This window comes from Pelodiscus sinensis, chromosome 25, assembly GCF_049634645.1.
Source record: "Pelodiscus sinensis isolate JC-2024 chromosome 25, ASM4963464v1, whole genome shotgun sequence".
Lineage (NCBI taxonomy): Eukaryota > Metazoa > Chordata > Testudines > Trionychidae > Pelodiscus > Pelodiscus sinensis.
In genome coordinates, this window is record NC_134735.1 from 22,506,183 (window position 1) to 22,524,195 (window position 18,013).

Sequence of the window (18,013 nt, forward strand, 5' to 3'; positions counted from 1 at the left end):
CCCAGCGGCCCTTCCCATACTTCACTGCCCCCCACCCCACCCCACCCTTTCCCCTTCACATCCAGCAATCACGCACACAGCTGGTCTGTGTAACCACATCATCAAACAACATATGGAGAGATCTAGAACTGGAAGGGACCGTGAGAGGTCATCGAGTCCCATCCCCAGCGCTCACAGCAGGACCAAGCACCATCCCTGACAAGATTTGCCCTAGAGTCCTAAATGGCCCCTCAAGGACTGAACTCTCAACCCTGGGTTTAGCAGGCCCAATGCTCACACCATTGAGCTATCCCATCCCTCCCCCCACTTCCCCAATTTGTTACCATTATGCAAAACTATACTGCAACCTCTGCAGGGCAGGAGTTCTCTGTCTGTGTGTGGGGGTTTGTACATGGCCAGCACAATACGAGGCAGGTCCCTGAGCACAACTGTGATTAAAGATCATGAAAATATCAACAAATGCCAAGGGAAGTCACGTCTGCTTTGAGGAAAGGCCTAAGGCTAAGAACTGCTTACTCAGCACTACAGAGTTTCTGCCAGGCCTCGTGGTATCGAACGGGATCTTCTTGTAGAGTTCCTGGTTCCAAGTCTGCAGAATCGATATACTGGGAAGAAATGCAGGAATAATTATAGTGAGAGTCTAGCACAAGACCAGACACCAAATCCTGCTGTTTAGTTTTCATTCAATCTACATGCATGAGACTCCCTCTTGCCAACACAGGTGTGTTGCTTGTACATGTACTACTGGCTTACTTGGTGTGACTGTCCACCTGACAGGCAAGATAGCTTCTTGCTCAATCGCTACAGACCTCAACTCATGCTTTCTGGAGATCCTCTACCCACTGAGCCGTTTGGATGGTGACTGACAGGGCCAGTGTGGTAAGGAAGGCTGAAGACCACTGGCTGTAGATTGCATGCAGCATGCAACAGTCTCCTTACGTGTGCACATTCACCCTGCTCCCTGAGCGCGGCAGGGGTCAGGAAAGACCATTCGACTGCACAGGGTGGCACATATGGAAAAGGGGCAGAGTCCAAGTTCGGCAGGCGCCCTTCTCCTTAGCATCGCCCGACTTTTCTCTTCTCTTGAATAGCTCTTCAGGCCCCCATGTAATGCAGGGATCCCCATGGTGCTGGGACTCTCGCTCCCATAGCGAACTACTCTGGTTCTAAAGCAGAGGAGCCCCCAATGACAGACTGTTACCAGCAAACCCCTCGATCATTAGAACAGGTAGTGCCAGGGGCGGCCCAACGCTGCAATTCAGGGAGTGCCAACGTTTCAGACAAAAGGTGACAGACATTTCAAACTCCCAAGATGATCATGAAGTTCAAATGGGGCCAAAAGGCTTACAGAACCAATCACAAATCCCAGGGGAATAGTATGGCAGAGCACCACGAAGCTTCACAGTGCCACCATGTCGAGTCAGGCCATTTGCAAAGAGCTGGTTACAGGAATGGCTAGAGGGATCGGAACAACACTGGCTTCCCAAAACCTCCACCCCAGCTCCACGCCGAACAGCTGACAAACCCCACAAGTGCCCCTTGGATTACAGTGTTGCTGGCTACTGAATTCCTGCTGACTGTTTGCACACAAGCTGATGAAGATACAAATACCACTCCAAGAGCTTACCTTTATCTCCAGCTTGTGGTTGATGGCCAGTGCAGAATGCTCCAAAGCTTTAATGACAGAAGCATAGGAATCGGAGAACTTGGTGTATTTGCCAACAAGTGCGATGGAGCAGGTCTCTAGCAAACGGTCATACCTAGAAACACAAAACCACAATGCAGAGCTTGTTCATGGGAACAATAGGTCTGGTGGCCTGTTCAAAGTCTGTCCTAAATGGCACCTGGCTGCTTGAAAGCCTGACCCATGACCTCCTTTGAAAGTCTGGCCTTCAAACAGGCTGCTTTCTGAACATTAATCTAGGGACTTCCACTATTTCACAGAGGAAAGAAACGGTCAGCTGAGCAGCCGCAGAGAAGACTAATGCCATGGGAGGACACAGCTCTCACCTTTCTTGCCAGCTGCATTTGGTAAGTTTTCATTTTGTTTTTGATGAGCTTATTTATGCGAGGTCCAGGTTAGGTGGTATCGAGTGTATTAAATACAAGTCAGAGGAAAGCCCACTGTGTGTCTTGCAGTGTGGTCTCAGGATGTAAAATCCCGTTTAACTGGTTAAACATGTCGGTTAACTCGTTAGCCAATCAAAGGGGGGCAGGTGGAGGCATTCAGGCCAGAGCAGCCGCTGCCTGCAGGGCCCCCTGGCTAAGGCAGGTGGGGAGCTGCTCCCGCCCCCACCTGTTAACCTTAACCAGTAAGCCATACCCATTTCGCACGTCCATTCACCTCCCTACCCGGCCTCCATGCATTCCAACTCAGTCCAATCCAGTGGCTGAGGGAAGAGACTTCTAAATCCCAAGGAGTGCAGATCGAAACAGGCTGGGGGTGGAAGATGCTACCTTCTTGTCTGCAGGATCTGGAAAGCCAGAGGACTCTGGGTTCGATCCTAAGCATTCACACACACAGTGAAGTCAATGGAAGTCACAAGGACTCAGCACTTGGACACAGGGTCACTTATTGAGGTTCCAAAATATCCCTGTAAGTGCTCAACTTCAGGCAACCAGCTTTCAAAGTACTGACCCATGTTGTTGTAAAACTGGGGTGCTCAACTGCTTTTGACTTGAATCTCTCCAATCATTCCATTCAGGTGATCCAGACCTTTTGTTTCACCTTTAACAGCAACACCCAAAAGTAGTAAAGGGAATATTGAACGGTGGCCCAGCTTTAGTACAATGCTGCAGGAAAGTCACCACCAGTCACCTGATCCATAGTGGTGTTATGGGTACCACTTTGCTTTGCCTTTGTACCCGTATTTATATTGCACGGTAATTTAGTTCTCACCATCGAGGTGATCAGACCATATTAGAATTCTACAGCTCCTGAAGTGCTCAAGGGATCTCTGAGCCATTAGCAATCATCTTTAAGAAACCAGGTAGGACAGACGGGAAAAGGGCAAACGTAGGGCCTATCTATGCAAATGGGAACACAGACAACACAGTGAATTTCAGTCATCTTAAGTTCAAAACCCAGAAAGATAATGGAGCAAATCATCAATCTGAAAGCACCTAGAGTAAGGGGATAAATAACTTTCAACACAGATTTGTCAAGAAGAAATCATATCAAATCAACCTTGTGTAATTCTTTGACAGGGTAGCAAGCCAGGTTGCTAGGGAGAAGCAACAGATGTGATACAGCTCAACTTTAAGGTTTTTGCTATTCCTTCACATGGCCTTTTCATAAGCCAACTAGGGAAACAGCCTAGATCAGCAGCTCCCAACCTTTTCCAGATGGGGACCCATTTTGACAATTCAGGAAGACTTGGTGACCCAAGGCAATTCAAAAACGGGAGGAGGAAGGGGGACACAGCCACCTGGCGACCCTTTTGAAATGTAATGGCGACCCATATTTGGGTCGCGATCCATAGGTTGGGCAACCCTGGCCTATATGAACCTACTATAAGGTGGGTGCCCCACTGCTGGAAAACCATATAGTAAACCATTGGTAAGTACTCTCTCAATCAGTCCGAAAGGGCGTATCAGCTGGGGTCCCACAGGGATCTGTCTCAGGTCCAGTTCTATTCAGTATCTTCAATGATTTCGATACTGGCAGAGTGTGCTTATGAAGTCTGCAGATGATGCCAAACTGGGAGGGCACTGCAAATGCTTTGGAGAATAGGGTTAGAATTCAATAGGATATTGAGAAACGGGAGAAACAGTTTGAAATCAATTGAATGAAATTCAATATGGACAAACGTAAAGTATTCCACTTCGAAAGGAAAAATCAACTGTGCACATGCAAAATGGGAAAGGAGTAATGCAGAAGAGGATCTGGGAGTTATAGTGGATCCCAAACTAAATACCACTCGTCAGTTTACTGCTGCAGCAAATAAAGCAAATTTTGGGATGTATAAGCAAGAGTGTTACACAAGGAGAAATTCTTCCGCTAACTCGGCATCAATATGGTCTCAACTGGAGTACAGGGTTCAGTTCTGGCACCGCGCTTTGGGCATGGCATGAACAAGTTGGACAAAGGTCAGAAGAGAGTAACAAAAATTACTAAAGGTCTAGAAAACATGAGCTACAAAGAAATACTGAAAAAAACCTGGGTTTGTTTAGTCTGGAGAAGAATGAGGAGAGAACTGATAACAGTCTTCAGTACTTCAAAGGTATTTTCAAGAGGAGGGTGATAAGCTGTTCTCCTTGTCCAGACGTAAATTGCAGCAAGAGATTTAAGTTAAGAAAAAATTCTGCAACTGTCACAGATACACTAGACCAGCTTGTGGAATCTGTTACTGGAGGTTTTAAAGTACAAATCAGAGAAACACCAGTCAGCATGGTTTAAACAACACTTGGTCCTGCTCAGTACTGGAGACTTGACTAGAAGACCCTTCAAAGTTCCTTCCAGTCCTGCATTTTTACGATTACCCTCGACCACCACACTAGAAGCTGCTAAGAAAATGTGAGATAAGCTAGTGGAGAAAAATAGCTGCTCTAACAAAGTAGTTTTGCATGGTCACTCGTTTCTCACCCAGACACATGCAAAACTAATTGTGTCAGTAGCCTCTGCTAGCTGCAGTGAAGCAGAGATGAGTCTGTAGGATAAAGAGTTATTAATTTAGAAGTTTCTGGGACTTCCCATTTTCTTATACCCCACAGAACATACATTTGAAAGTTTTGGTACATGCCTGAATGTTGACTTAAGCCTGACCATTTCCCTAATAGTGGGGTGCTGTTACCCTGCTGTGCACAGATGTTCTAATGTGCGCCAGGGATTCCAAGACAGAAGACACATCAAGAGACAGCTGCTTTACTGGGTTGGAAGTGAAATAAAGAAATGATGTTGTAGCTAAAATGCCTTGGATGACTCCTAAACCTGCATCCATAAGTTCTAGTAAGGCTGGCATGTTGTGAATAAAAAGGAAAAACCCTAAAGCTTTTCTTTCCATTATCTTAGACATGTTTTGAAGTAATACCAGGTGACAGGCAAAAGATACAGTTCTAAGGAACACACTAAATAAAGTGCCCGGCAGTATCTCCCCCCCCCCCCCCCCCCCGCATTAGTTAGCCATCTACAAATAAAAGGCATTGTTATGAAAACAGACATGGAGTTTTGGGGGAATCTGGAGCCACACAGATCCTCTGGGGAACTCCCCTGGCTGGCCACTGAAAGCCTGGGCAGAATCCAATCCCAGGCTACTCCTGATAGTGGAGCCCACCTGTCAGCCATCTCCTTCCACTTCATGAGCATCCTCCTGGGCTGCTTCTCGATGGGAAGGTCAAGCCTGCGGCGGAAGTAATCAACAACTCCCTGCTCCTCAAGCAAGAGGGGGACACGGTAGATGGAAGAGACATCATGGACACAAATGACCTATACATCAAAAGGAGGCTCATTAAAATACACCCATATGTACCAACACACGATCCTACAGGACATCAGATAGCTGGACACTCCCATTTCCTTCTGCCACCAGAAGGCAATGGCATGGTCACCCCACTCATCTACGCAAAATGAGTGAAAACAGACGCTGCATTCACACAACTTGTAAGCACATTCTTCCTAGATGAAAGGTCTAGTCAAAGGAGTGAGGGTCCGTCTAAGGCTCTTCAAACAGTGCTACTAATGATATGAAGGAGGAATGAGAAAATCCAGCTCCCACAGGATAGCAGAAATCTCAAAATGCTGTAAGATCAACCATGTAAAACAGCAGCTCCGAGCATCCCATTCCAACTCTGAAAATCCTGCTTCTGCCTGGATTCAAATGGAAGCATTCCAGTGCGATTATGGTTCAAAAGGAGAGTATGTGGAAAAAATGGCACCTACTTAGTCACGCTGCTGACAATTCTGTATCTTTTACTTCTTTCTGCCCTGCAGCTAGATTTTATTCTGGTTTACACAGCAACAGAATTTTTAGCCAAGATTCAACTACAGAACTGGTGACAACAGACGAACCAATACGACAGTTAGCGTGACTTTGCAGTGCTAGAGTTTTGAAAACGGTTTTTAAACTGAACGACCTTAATCTAAAATAACAGACAAATATGGTGCCCCGTGAGGATTTCATCTAAGTGATATTTCACAGACTAAATGAGCTTATGGTACTAACCTTTGGTCTACAAAAGACTTTTTGTTCTACATCCATAAATGGTTCATACCTAATGGTTTATCTACTGACACATCATGACTGTCTATAATGAAGGCTAAGATGTCATGGAAATTGTTGAAGTCACAGAATCTGTGACTTGCAGCAACCTCTGTGACACTGGGACCACTCAACTGACCTCCATGGGGGACCCTCCTGCACCTGCGGGTGGCAAGACCCCCCCATAACTGACCAGCTGCTGCCACCAACCGTGACCCTGAGCTGCTCAGCTGCCGTGAGCAATCAGGCCCCACCTCTCATGGCTTGAGCTTCTCAGGGCAACAAACAGACCCCTGCATCTCCCAGTCACTGAAGGGCGTGATGGTGAGAGGGGCACAGGATGCTGGATTCGTCCCTACCCCTTTTGTCAGAGGTGTTTTTAGTAAATGTGATTTTATTTAGAATCCATGACCCATCCGTGACTGACTAAAAATACCCATCAAAACAGTAGCTTTACTTGTTATTTAACAACGTGTTTCTTGTACATGAAAGACATCGCACTCTGGCGTGTGTAATAAACGTGTGGCGGATAAAATTACATTTTCCTGAATAATCTTTTCATGCAATCTGTTGCTAACGAGACCAGGCAGATATAAGCAATGCCCAAGTCTGGCCATCAGACAGCATATTTGTACAAGGGGCGGTGTGCAAAACACACATTCACAAATCCCATTACTCAAGGTAGCACAAATACCTTTTGAGCTCTTAACACTGCTTTCAGAAGCCAAAGCCTTTTCTCAATGCAGAAGGAATTTAGAAGGGCAAGTGGTCTCAAGGACAGCCATTGGGAAATAAGTCAGATTGCATGGCTTTCTCTAAGCCTTTGAGAATACTTAATTGTACCTAGAGTGTGTCTGCCTATTCAGCCACGTATCAGGCCTACCCAGAAAGGAATGCACAAATGTGTGTGACAGACACGGATTTAAGAACTAGAGGGAAGACAAACATGTAGATGTATGTGTAGTCTATTAGAAATATATAGCTGACACAGAGGAGCTCCAGGCACTAAATAAAATGCTGCCATCTGCATCTGACAAATGGGGGAAATACTAGTTACCGGGAAGGGAGAAAGCACAGCACCATTTACCTGCTCTGGTTCTACATGACAGAACATTGAGATCTTCTCCTTTACGGAAGTGTCCAGGGGAGTAGAGCATCTGCACACAACCTAGCAGAGAAAGCAGCAGTATGAAGTCTCTGAAGCAGAACTGCAGTACTCGGACACCAATGAGTCACTAAAAACAAGTTCTATGCCAAGTTATTTGTCAATCTCGTTTATTACTGCTATCGGAGATGTGAAAGGTTAACTGGTAATGGGTGATGCTTACCAGTTCTCCTTAACTAGTGGGAGCTGAAGCAACTCCCTGCCCACCCCAGTCCCACAGGGCCCAGCATGAACAGGGGCTGCCCTGGGCAGCTGGAGTAGCCCGTCTGCAGTGAGCCAGGGTGCGTCACAGGCAGGAGCTGCTCTGGCCAAGCTGGAGTAGCCCCTACCAGCTATGGGGGAAGGGGGAGGAGGGCCGCTCCACGCTGGCTGGGGTGGGGCATCCTGCACGCCCCCCCCCTTTGAATCAGCTAACCGTTTAACGAGATGATGTTTAACCAGCTAACCAATTAAATGGGATTTTACATCCCTAGTTGCTACATCACCATTGGTACATAGCAGCATCCCATCATGCCAGTCCCAGTCCACATCGGGAAAGGCTGCTGAAAGGTGCCAGCCCCACGCTTACCAAAGGAAGGGAAGAGAGAAACACTTACCAAGTCTGGCGAGAGACCAAGTCCTCTGAGTTCACGAACACTGTTCTGGGTAGGTTTCGTCTTCTGCTCTCCTGTAGAACTTGGCTAGTAGTGAAAGATGAACACATGAGGGTACTGACATGCAGATGAGTTCAACTGTCATTCAAGCCCTCAGGCCCCATGTATCAAGTTTTTAACTATTGGTAAGTAACCCTACACTTGAGACACCTTCACTTCACTGCCATAGACTCTGAGGGTATGTCTACACTACAAAGTTAATTCGAACTAACGGACGTTGGTTCAAATTAACTTTGATAGGCGCTACACTAGCAAACCGCTAGTTTGAACTTAATTCGAACTAGCGGAGCGCTTAATTCGAACTAGGCAAACCTCATTCTACGAGGACTAACGCCTAGTTCGAATTAACTAGTTCGAATTAAGGGTTGGGTAGCCACTTAATTCGAACTAGTGGGAGGCTAGCCCGCCCCAGCTTTCCCTGGTGGCCACTCTGGGCACCACCAGGGAAACTCGTCTGCCCCCCTCCCGGCCCCGGAGCCCTTAAAGGGTTGGCTACGGTGCCTGTGCAAAGTGCAAGCCTGCCAGCACCCAGCCAGCAGACCCTGCACCTGGCACGGCATGAACCAGCCACCCGCTGCCACCCAGCCCTCCGCCTCTTCCCGGGACCAGGCTGGCGGCTCTCGGGAGCCTGCCTAGGTCCGCAAGAGGCGGGCGCCTGCCTGGTCTAGTGCAGACATCGTGGAACTCGTCCATGACCTCCACACTAGGCACAGGAAAGTGGCCGTCTAGGGCAGGATAGCTGCCAGCCTGGCCACCCAGGAGCAGATCTGCATGAAAATCAAGGTGGTCCACTGAGACCCCCGACCCTGAGCCCTGAGCTTAGAATGGCCGTACTGGGTCAGACCAAAGGTCCATCTAGCCCAGTAGCCTGTCTGCCGACAGCGGCCATCCCTAGGGACCCTGGAGGGGATGGACCGAAGACAATGATCAAACCATTTGTCTCGTGTCATCCATCTCCAGCCTTCCACAAACAAAGGCAAGGGACACCATTTCTACCCCCTGGCTAATACCACTCCATGGACCCAACCTCCAGGACTTGATCTCACTTCTCTTTAAACTCTGTTCTAGTTGTAGCCTTCACAGCCTCCTGCAGCAAGGAGTTCCACAGGTTGACTCTTTGCTTTGTGAAGAAGAACTTTCTGTTATTAGTTTGAAGCCTGCTACCCATTCATTTCATTTGGTGTCCTCTAGTCCTTCTATTATGGGAACTAATGAAAAACTTTTCTTTATGCACCCTCTCCACACCACTCATGCTTTTATAGACCTCTATCATATCCCCCCTCAGTCTCCTCTTTTCTAAGCTGAGAAGTCCCAGTCTCTGTAGCCTCTCTTCATATGGGACCTGTTCCAAACCCCTGATCATTTAGTTGCCCTCCCCTCTCTCTTCCCCTCTCCCACCTCCTTTTCCCAGTCTCCCCGAGTTTTGTTCAATAAAGAGAGTTTCTATTTTTGAACACACGTGTCCTTTATTATGTACATCAGGAAGGGGGGCTAAGGAGGGGTAAGTGGAAGGAGGTGAGGGAGGAATGGGGTACAAGCCCCTGATGGGGAGGACTGGGGTGGCTCTGCGGGCTCCTCGGGGTGGAAGCTCTCCTGCAGCCCTCCGATTGCCCCCTCCCCCCCGGATGGCAGCCTGCAGTAAGTGCAGCCGGACTGATGGCCGAGTGCTGTGATGTGCCGCGCGTGGGCATTCAGGGCACTCTAAGCCAGGACTGCTTTGCTGTCCCTCATCGAGTTAGACAAGCGAGCAGGGAACCCCTGAGAACTGTCTGTCCGGGGGAGGGGGGGGGGGTCGGGTCCCTTTAAGCACAGCCCTCGGCTAGCCTGAGAGAGCAGCTCCACGCTCTAAGTCCTAATCTGATGCCCTGCCGGCACTGCTTCCGGCCAGCCTTAACCCCGGTTCAGGGTCCACTCAATGTGGACATGTAATTTGAACTAGTTTTTAAGTCTAGATGCACTAGTTCGAATTAGCTTAGTTCGAATTAACTAATTCAAATTAAGTTAGTTCGAATTAGTGCTGTAGTGTAGACATACCCTAAGGGACTGCAGGGCACTGAGGAATGGGGAGAGAAAAGATGATGACTTTGGCTGAACAGATGCGCAAGGTACCTGTCAGTGCTTGCTCCCTGGAAAATACAATAGTGTAGGCTAGTTGTGGACAGTTACAGCTCTACAGGTTTTGAATTTTTATCTTATGTACACACTTATGCTTTGCATTTGTATTACAAATACACACAGCACAGATTAACTTTCAGTATATCTGTATCTATGCTACATTTCTAAACACATTTATAATTAAATCCTAATTATACAATACCCAGCTATCATAACTTTCCATGGACTTACCTGGGGAACTAGACTGACATGAATATTACAGAAGTTTTCTCTTTTGACTTTGAACTGGAACTGACGGAAAGCCTCGATGAAGGGCATACTTTCTATATCTCCCACTGTTCCACCAAGCTAAGTGACAGAAAAACGTAAAATAGTACCAAACTTCCCATAACTGATCCTTCACAGCATCTTTCTGGTCCTTACACCTGATTTTTTTTTTTTTTTTTTTTAAAGGGAAAACAGCCAATACCCGCTGTTGCTCTGTGTACACTCTGAAGCAACAGCAGCAGGATTTCTCCTGGTGATATGGCGTCCTTTAATGAGATACTGGGCACTGGATGATGTGTTTCATGACATTTTTCTATTCCTCTCGGACAGCTGTACGTGGTGCAAATGAAGCGTAACCAAAGCTGGCCAAGAGAAGGTTCTTTGAACTCTACCCACTTCCTTCTATCCAACCAGTATTTTATGCTCTGAAACCCCTCTTATGACAGTTTGGACTGCAGAAGAAAAGCAGCTTCCCAGAAGGCCAATGTTGGCATAGGGATTACAAGGACACTGGTCATGTGTCTTATTCCCCTGGAGTACAGGCATATTAACTCTGTGCTGAAACTGAACTCAATGCCATAGGTAACAAGAACCCAGAAGTACCTCCACTTCAGCCCACTAGAATGCCAAGCTGGCATGCATATAAAATTGGACAGTTGAAAAGAACAAGCCCCAAGAACTGGGTGAAGAACTATTTAATACAAACCCTCCTTCTCTACAGGGCTTAACTGCAGAGTTATAGCTCAACTTACTCTGCATGCAAATCAAGACAAGGAGGGAAAGCTACAAACCTCAATCACGCACACTTGGGGTTCAAGGCCATCTTCATCCACAGGAATTCGTGCCTGTCTCATTACCCACTCTTGGATAGCATCTGTGATGTGGGGGACAACTGCAAGAGAAATAGGGGTAAAGGTTCAAATCACAGTCTGCACATATTGCAGTCTCCACTCACGCTGCAGCAAATTACTGAGATGACCGAACCATTGCTTCTCATTCACATCTAATGCTGATCACCAAATTCGTAAATCAAAGCATTCCTTTCACTGAGTGGTAATTCCTAGCCATGATCTCTCACATTCGGAGATGTAGTCCCACTCTACAGCTCAGACCACTAAGTGATGTTTTTCAGTTGGAAGCCTCCAATAAAACAGTATTATGTGCAGAACACGGAGAGTTTTGAGTTTTAAAACAAGACAAGTTTTATGCTAGCAGACAAAGATGTTGTGTAACAAACTGACTAACTCAGAGAATTCAGCGTCCATGCCAAAATCATGAGAACAGGAAAGCAGTTTTAATGTTATTGTCTCCTTTAGTATGGTTGAGTTATATAAAGCAGTAGCACACTTTAAATCAGCCACAAGGTATACATGAGCCACACAATACTGGTCTGAAAATGACATTATTTGTATGCAGTGTAGTTGTAGCTATGATGGTCCCAGGATATAAGCTTCAGAGGGGTAACAGAGTTAGTCTGTAAATGGAAAAACTTAAAACAACCAATAGACTAGCAGCACCTTAAAGACTAACAAAACATGCAGATGGCATCATGAGCTTTTGCAGGTGCAACCGACTTCTTCAGAAGATTAGTGTATTAGAAGTCCAGATCCAAGAATAAAGAGAAGGAGAGGGAAAAAAAAGAAAGAAGGAGAGAGAAGATGGTTCAAATAGTTACAAGAGGCTGATAAGAACAATTGCACATCCATTGGCTGGTTAAGTCATTAGGATGTGGAAGATAGTGTGCCAGCCAGCTGATGTCCCTGTTCATACTATTTGCATAAGAATTAAACTTGTAAATGAAGTTGACATTTGCCTATGTATTTGGCTTGTGGACTTGGTGACTTGGAGATCCATTAATGAGTGCCTGGGCAGGTTAGAGTGCTCTCCAATCAGTTTCTGTGCATTGCCTTTTTGGAGATCTGATTTGTGTCCATTAATTCTTTCCCATAGAGACTGTCCAGTTTGGCCAATACACATGGCAGTGGGGCCTTGTTGGCATTTGATGGCATAGATCACATTAGTGGACGTGCAGTTAAATGAGCCTCCGATTTGGCGGCTTGATGTGATTGGGTCCAGTGATGAAACCGGTAGTGTAGATGTGTGGGCAGAGCTGGCACCGGGGCTGATTGCAGGGGTGGGTTCCTGGACGATTATGATAGAGGTGTGTTACTCACAGACTCATAGACTTTAAGGTCAGAAGGGACCATTATGATCATCTAGTCTGACCCCCTGCACAGTACAGGCCACAGAATCTCACCCACCCATCCTAGAATAATCCTCTCACCTATATCTCAGATATTGAAGCCTTCAAATACTTTGAAGACCCCAAGATGCAGAGAATCCTCTAGCTGTGATCTGTACCCCATGCTACAGAAGAAGGCAAAAAACCTCCAAGGCCTCTGCCAATCTACCCTGGAGGAAAATTCCTTCCCGACCCCAAATATGACGATCAGCTAAACCCTGAGCATGTGGGCAAGACTCATCAGCCAGACACCCAGAAAGTTCTCTATAGTAACTCCTATCATCCCTCCATTGACCTATTTACCACTGATAATGGTCAATTAGTTACCAAGATCATGTTATCTCATCAAACCATCCCCTTCATAAACCCATCTAGTTTTATCTTGAAACCAGATAGATCTTTTGCCCCCACTACTAGTGTTGTGTGGTTACTGGAAAGAATTTGTTGGGGGTTGTCTGTAGGTGAGGACTGGCGTTTCCCCCAAGGTCTCCGAGAGCGAGGGGTCATTTCCCAGGATAGGTTGTAGATTTTTGATAATGCATTGGAGGGGTTTAAGTTGAGAACTGTAGGAGATGACAAGTGGAATTCTGTTGTTTATTAGGATATTAGATTACTGACACTTTGGGTTTGACTACACTAGAAAGTTGTTTCACTTTAACTACAGTGAAACACACAAAGCGACACACTGCTGTCGTGGGCATGATTCTCTCATTAGAAAGGTGTTTTACTCTGGCAGAGCTATTTCCACATGGGAGGGGCAATACTACGCTGGTACAAGGCATCTCTATACCGGCGTCACGGCATCCACTCTAGGACTTCTACAAATATAACTGTACTGGTTAAAATGTCACACTACTGCGCGATAGAGGTATTGCAGGATAACTTGCAAGTGTAGTCCAGTCCACAGAATGATCCGGTGTCCCTTTTGGAACTGAAACGAGCCAAGAAAGATAGAAAACAGATTTAGGTTTATATCTACAAAAGATTAAGTGCATTACCTTGCACAGTTTTGCCCAGGTAGTCACCCTTCCTTTCCTTGTTGATGACATATTGATAGATTTTCCCAGTAGTCAGATTATTGTCCTTGGTGAGACAGATATCAAGGAAGCGTTCGTAATTACCCAAATCCAGGTCTACCTCCCCTCCATCATCCAGCACAAACACCTCTCCTGCAGCAAATGGTAAGATGCAAAACCATTAGTCAATTAGCCAATATATAAAGCAAGCTTCCTCCCTAAAACTGAAAGAGTTCAGTGTAATAAGTCAGCTTCTTGATAAAATTTATTTTATACAATTAAAATTTTTTTAAAAGAATAGCCAATAAAAATAAAAACCGCATTAGAACGGCCATATTGGGTCAGACCAAAGGTTCATCCAGCTCAGTATCCTGTCTGCTGACACTGGACAATACCAGATGCCCCAGAGGGAGGGAACACAACAGGTAATCCTCACATGATTCCTCTCCTGTCATCCATTTCCAGACAAACAGAGGCTAGGGACACCATCAATACTGGGTAATGGCCATTGATGGACCTAACCTCAATGAATTTATCTAGCTCAGGGCTACTCAACTTTGGAAGCCCCAGGGACCACAGTGATACTCACGGCACATGCTGAGGGATGCAACTTAAGTGTGGTTGTATATACATGCAAATAGCTTCTTTCACACTGATGGGCATAAATACAAAGATTAAAGCAAGACTACACAATGCATAGGCCCCATTTAAGTCCGTTCTGCTGATAGACCATTATATTGACAACTTTTTTTGTTTAGGCTCACAGGGCATGGGAGGCACGAGGGCCGCATGTTTAGTAGCTCTGATCTAGTTCCTTTTTGAACCCTGGTAAAGTCCTAATATTCACCACATCCTCCGGCAAGGAGTTCCACAGGTTGGTTGTGTGCTGCATGAAGAAATACTTCCTTTTGTTTGTTTTAAACCTGCTACCTATTGTAGCTATTAATTTCATTTGGTGACCTTATGAAAACAAGTACATAAGTTTTCTTTATTCACTTTTTCCATACCAGTCATGATTTTATAGACCTCTATCATATTCCCCCTTACTCTCCTCTTTTCTAAGCTGAAAAGCCCAAGTCTTTTTAATCTCCCTTCATATGGGACCCGTTCCAAACCCCTAATAATGTTTGTTGTCTTTTTCTGAATCTTTTCCAATGGCAATATATCTTTTTTGAGATGAGGGGCATACCATGGTTTTATATAGAGGCAATAACATATTCTTTATCTTATTCTCTATCCCTTTTTTAATTATTTCTAACATTGTTTGGTTTTTTGACTGCCGCTGCACACTGACTGGATGTTTTCAGAGAACTATCCACAATAACTCCAAGATCACGCTCTTAGGTAGTTGTAGCTAAATTAGTCCCCATCATGGATCAGAAAGTGGAATAAGATTAACATGTTAAAGAATAAATCACTGCACATCCTTTATATAAACGGAAGAGATTCTGAGCTTATTTATGACAACATAAAACTGAAGTAGAGCTTTTGAAATCACACTTTTAGTGAAACAGTATTTAACCTCATAATACCAGTTTGATAGGCTTGTAAAGAAATATTAGCAAGTCCAACATAGCTATGCGTTATGGAAATTACTAGTATCAATTTTTATTCTAGATACTCTCAAGGTGAATCTACAGGTTACTAAAGCTTTAAAGCAAGGGTCTCCAACCTTTTCACATCCAATATCACTTTTTAAATGTCAGGGCAAGCCAAGATCTACCCCTTGAGGCCCTGCCCTCTCCATCATTTGCTGTCCCCAACTCACTCTCACTGGGTTGAGACAGGAGGTGAGGACTCTGGCGTGGGAATGAGGGATTTGAGTGTGGGACGGGGTAAGAGGTGCAAGCTCTAGGAGGGAAAATGGGTGCAGGAGGAGGTGGAGAAGGGGATGCTGGTTCAGGAAGGAAGCTCCAGGCTGGAGAGCGTTACGGTCAAGTGAAGGGTTGGGGTGCAGAAGTTTGGGCTGGGGAGTATACGGGGCTAAGGACACAGATTTGTGGTGTGTGGATGGTGAGGGAGTGTTGAGGATCAAGACTGGGGATGTGGGGTGTGCAGGAGTTTGGGGATGTGAGGACCCACAGAAAAAACAGTGGGGAACCACACAAGTGAGATGCAAAAAAACAACTCCCCCCATACCCCTCCAAGCCTAACTGATGTGGCCCCCGACTGAGACACCTCTCTCCCCTGGCACTCCAACCCCATGCGGGAGGGGAGGGCCACTAGGTACGACTGAGGCCAGATTAACTCTTCTGGGATTCCAGGATTAGTGGATTTTGTGGGCCCCTCTACACTGTGAGGTGGGGCCAAAAATGAGGGACCTAGTGTGTGAGATAGGGGTGGAGGTGTGAGATAGGGTACAGGAGGGATGGGGCAGAGGCCAGGGCAGCTCAGCCAGTTCTTGGGGGTCTCCAGGGACGAGGCTCTCTGGGTAGCGCCGGATGAAGTTGCTCTGGATCCCGCGTCGCCGGAGCATGGGGAAGGAAGGGAAGCGCGCGCTGTGGGGCCGGGGAGGAGCAGCGCTTCCTCCTCTCCCCCGCCTTGCCCTCCTGCGGAGGGGAGTCCCGCAGGGCGTGCGCCGGCGTCCCAGGAAGTGCCCAGGAAGCGCCCAGGAAGCGTCCTGTCGGCCGGGGAGGAGCTGCGCGCAGGCTGCCCGCTAGAGACCCCGCCCCCTGCTCGAGGCCCCGCCCCACCCCCTGCTCAAGGCCCCGCCCCGCGCCCCTGACTGGGCTCCAGGCCCCGCCCCCTGCTCGAGGCCCCGCCCCGCGCCCCTGACTGGGCTCCAGGCCCCGCCCCCTGCTCGAGGCCCCGCCCCGCGCCCCTGACCGGGCTCCAGGCCCCGCCCCCTGCTCGAGGCCCCGCCCCGCGCCCCTGACCGGGCTCCAGGCCCCGCCCCCTGCTCGAGGCCCCGCCCCGCGCCCCTGACTGGGCTCCAGGCCCCGCCCCCTGCTCGAGGCCCCGCCCTCACCGTGCTCGTAGGGGGAGAAGGTGCCCGCGTCGATGTTGATGTAGGGGTCGATCTTGATGGCGGTGACGCGCAGGCCGCCCGACTTGAGGATGGTGCCCACGCTGCTGGCCAGGATCCCCTTGCCGATGCCGGAGATGACGCCGCCCGTGACCAGAATGTACCGCATCTGCCTCGGCGCCTGCGGGGCGGGCGCGTCAGACCCCCGGCTCGCGGGGGGGGCTCGGCCACAGGCCCCCGCCCCTCCCCCAGCGCCCCCCGCCCGCGCGCGCTCCCCCCGCCCAGTGGTCCCGCCCCGCCCTAGCTCTCACCGCGCGCGCTGGGCCCGGCGGCGGCGCGAGACAGGTCTGTGTGCGGGCTGCAGCCGGCTTGGCGGTGAAGTGAGCGCGCATGAGGCCGGCGTGCGGAGAGCGCACGCGCGACGGCGCGCCTGCGCAGTGAGCGCCACGGCGTCGGGCTCAGCCATCTCTGACTGGACGGCTCTCCGCGAGGGGCGGTGCCTGTCAATGGGGCGGGGAGTGATGGCACCCAGGCCTGGGCGGGGCCTGTCGCTGTGTGGGAGGCGGGGCGAGGCTGTCACTGCGGGCGGGGCGGGGCGGGGCTGTCACTGGGGGGCGGGGCGGGGCTGTCATTGTCTGGGAGGTGGGATGGGGCGGGGCTGTCACTGGGGGGGCGGGGCGGGGCTGTCATTGGGAGGTGGGATGGGGCGGGGCTGTCACTGGGGGGGCGGGGCGGGGCTGTCATTGTCTGGGAGGTGGGATGGGGCGGGGCTGTCACTGGGGGGGCGGGGCGGGGCTGTCATTGGGAGGTGGGATGGGGCGGGGCTGTCACTGGGGGGGCGGGGCGGGGCTGTCATTGGGAGGTGGGATGGGGCGGGGCTGTCACTGGGGGGGCGGGGCGGGGCTGTCATTGGGAGGTGGGATGGGGCGGGGCTGTCACTGGGGGGCGGGGCGGGATTGTCATTGTCTGGGAGGTGGGATGGGGTGGGGCTGTCAGAGGGGGGTGGGGCGGGATTGTCATTGTCTGGGAGGTGGGATGGGGCGGGGCTGTCAGAGGGGGGAGGGGCGGGGCAGCGCAGCAGTGAGGGGGGGCAGGGGGCTCCCCAGGGCTATGTGTACACTGGCGGCTTCTTGCGCAAGAAAACGTCCACACTGCCATGTGCACGCTGTGCTTTGGACGCTCTCTTGCGCCAGAAATCCCTGCCGAGCGTCCACAAAGTTACAAAATTCAAAACTGACCAGGATATTTTCCCTTCAGTCTTCTCCTCTGCTTTTTGTTCAGACTCTCCTCCACCCTCCCCTCCCCAAAAAAAGAAATTCCAAGCTGGGCTGAGGGATGGCCTGGGAAATGTCAGGATGGTTAGCTTCCAGAAGAGTCTGTAAGTCACATTCTA

At 48.9% G+C, this 18,013-nt stretch overlaps 1 protein-coding gene across 1 annotated transcript in view; it reads right to left on the bottom strand.

Moving 5' to 3' along the window:
• Positions 1–17,086, bottom strand: part of CTPS1 (CTP synthase 1) — a 28,843-nt gene extending 11,757 nt beyond the window's left edge. The window contains exons 1-10 of the mRNA XM_075908625.1: positions 16,932–17,086; positions 16,624–16,801; positions 13,638–13,808; positions 11,189–11,289; positions 10,362–10,478; positions 7,959–8,042; positions 7,285–7,365; positions 5,274–5,425; positions 1,628–1,760; positions 517–605 (exon numbers count right to left, since the gene is read on the bottom strand). Coding sequence (XP_075764740.1) covers positions 517–605; positions 1,628–1,760; positions 5,274–5,425; positions 7,285–7,365; positions 7,959–8,042; positions 10,362–10,478; positions 11,189–11,289; positions 13,638–13,808; positions 16,624–16,801; positions 16,932–17,012 — 1,187 coding nt within the window. The 5' untranslated portion in view covers positions 17,013–17,086. The remainder of the gene's footprint in view (positions 1–516; positions 606–1,627; positions 1,761–5,273; positions 5,426–7,284; positions 7,366–7,958; positions 8,043–10,361; positions 10,479–11,188; positions 11,290–13,637; positions 13,809–16,623; positions 16,802–16,931) is intronic.
• Positions 17,087–18,013: the final 927 nt, after the last annotated feature.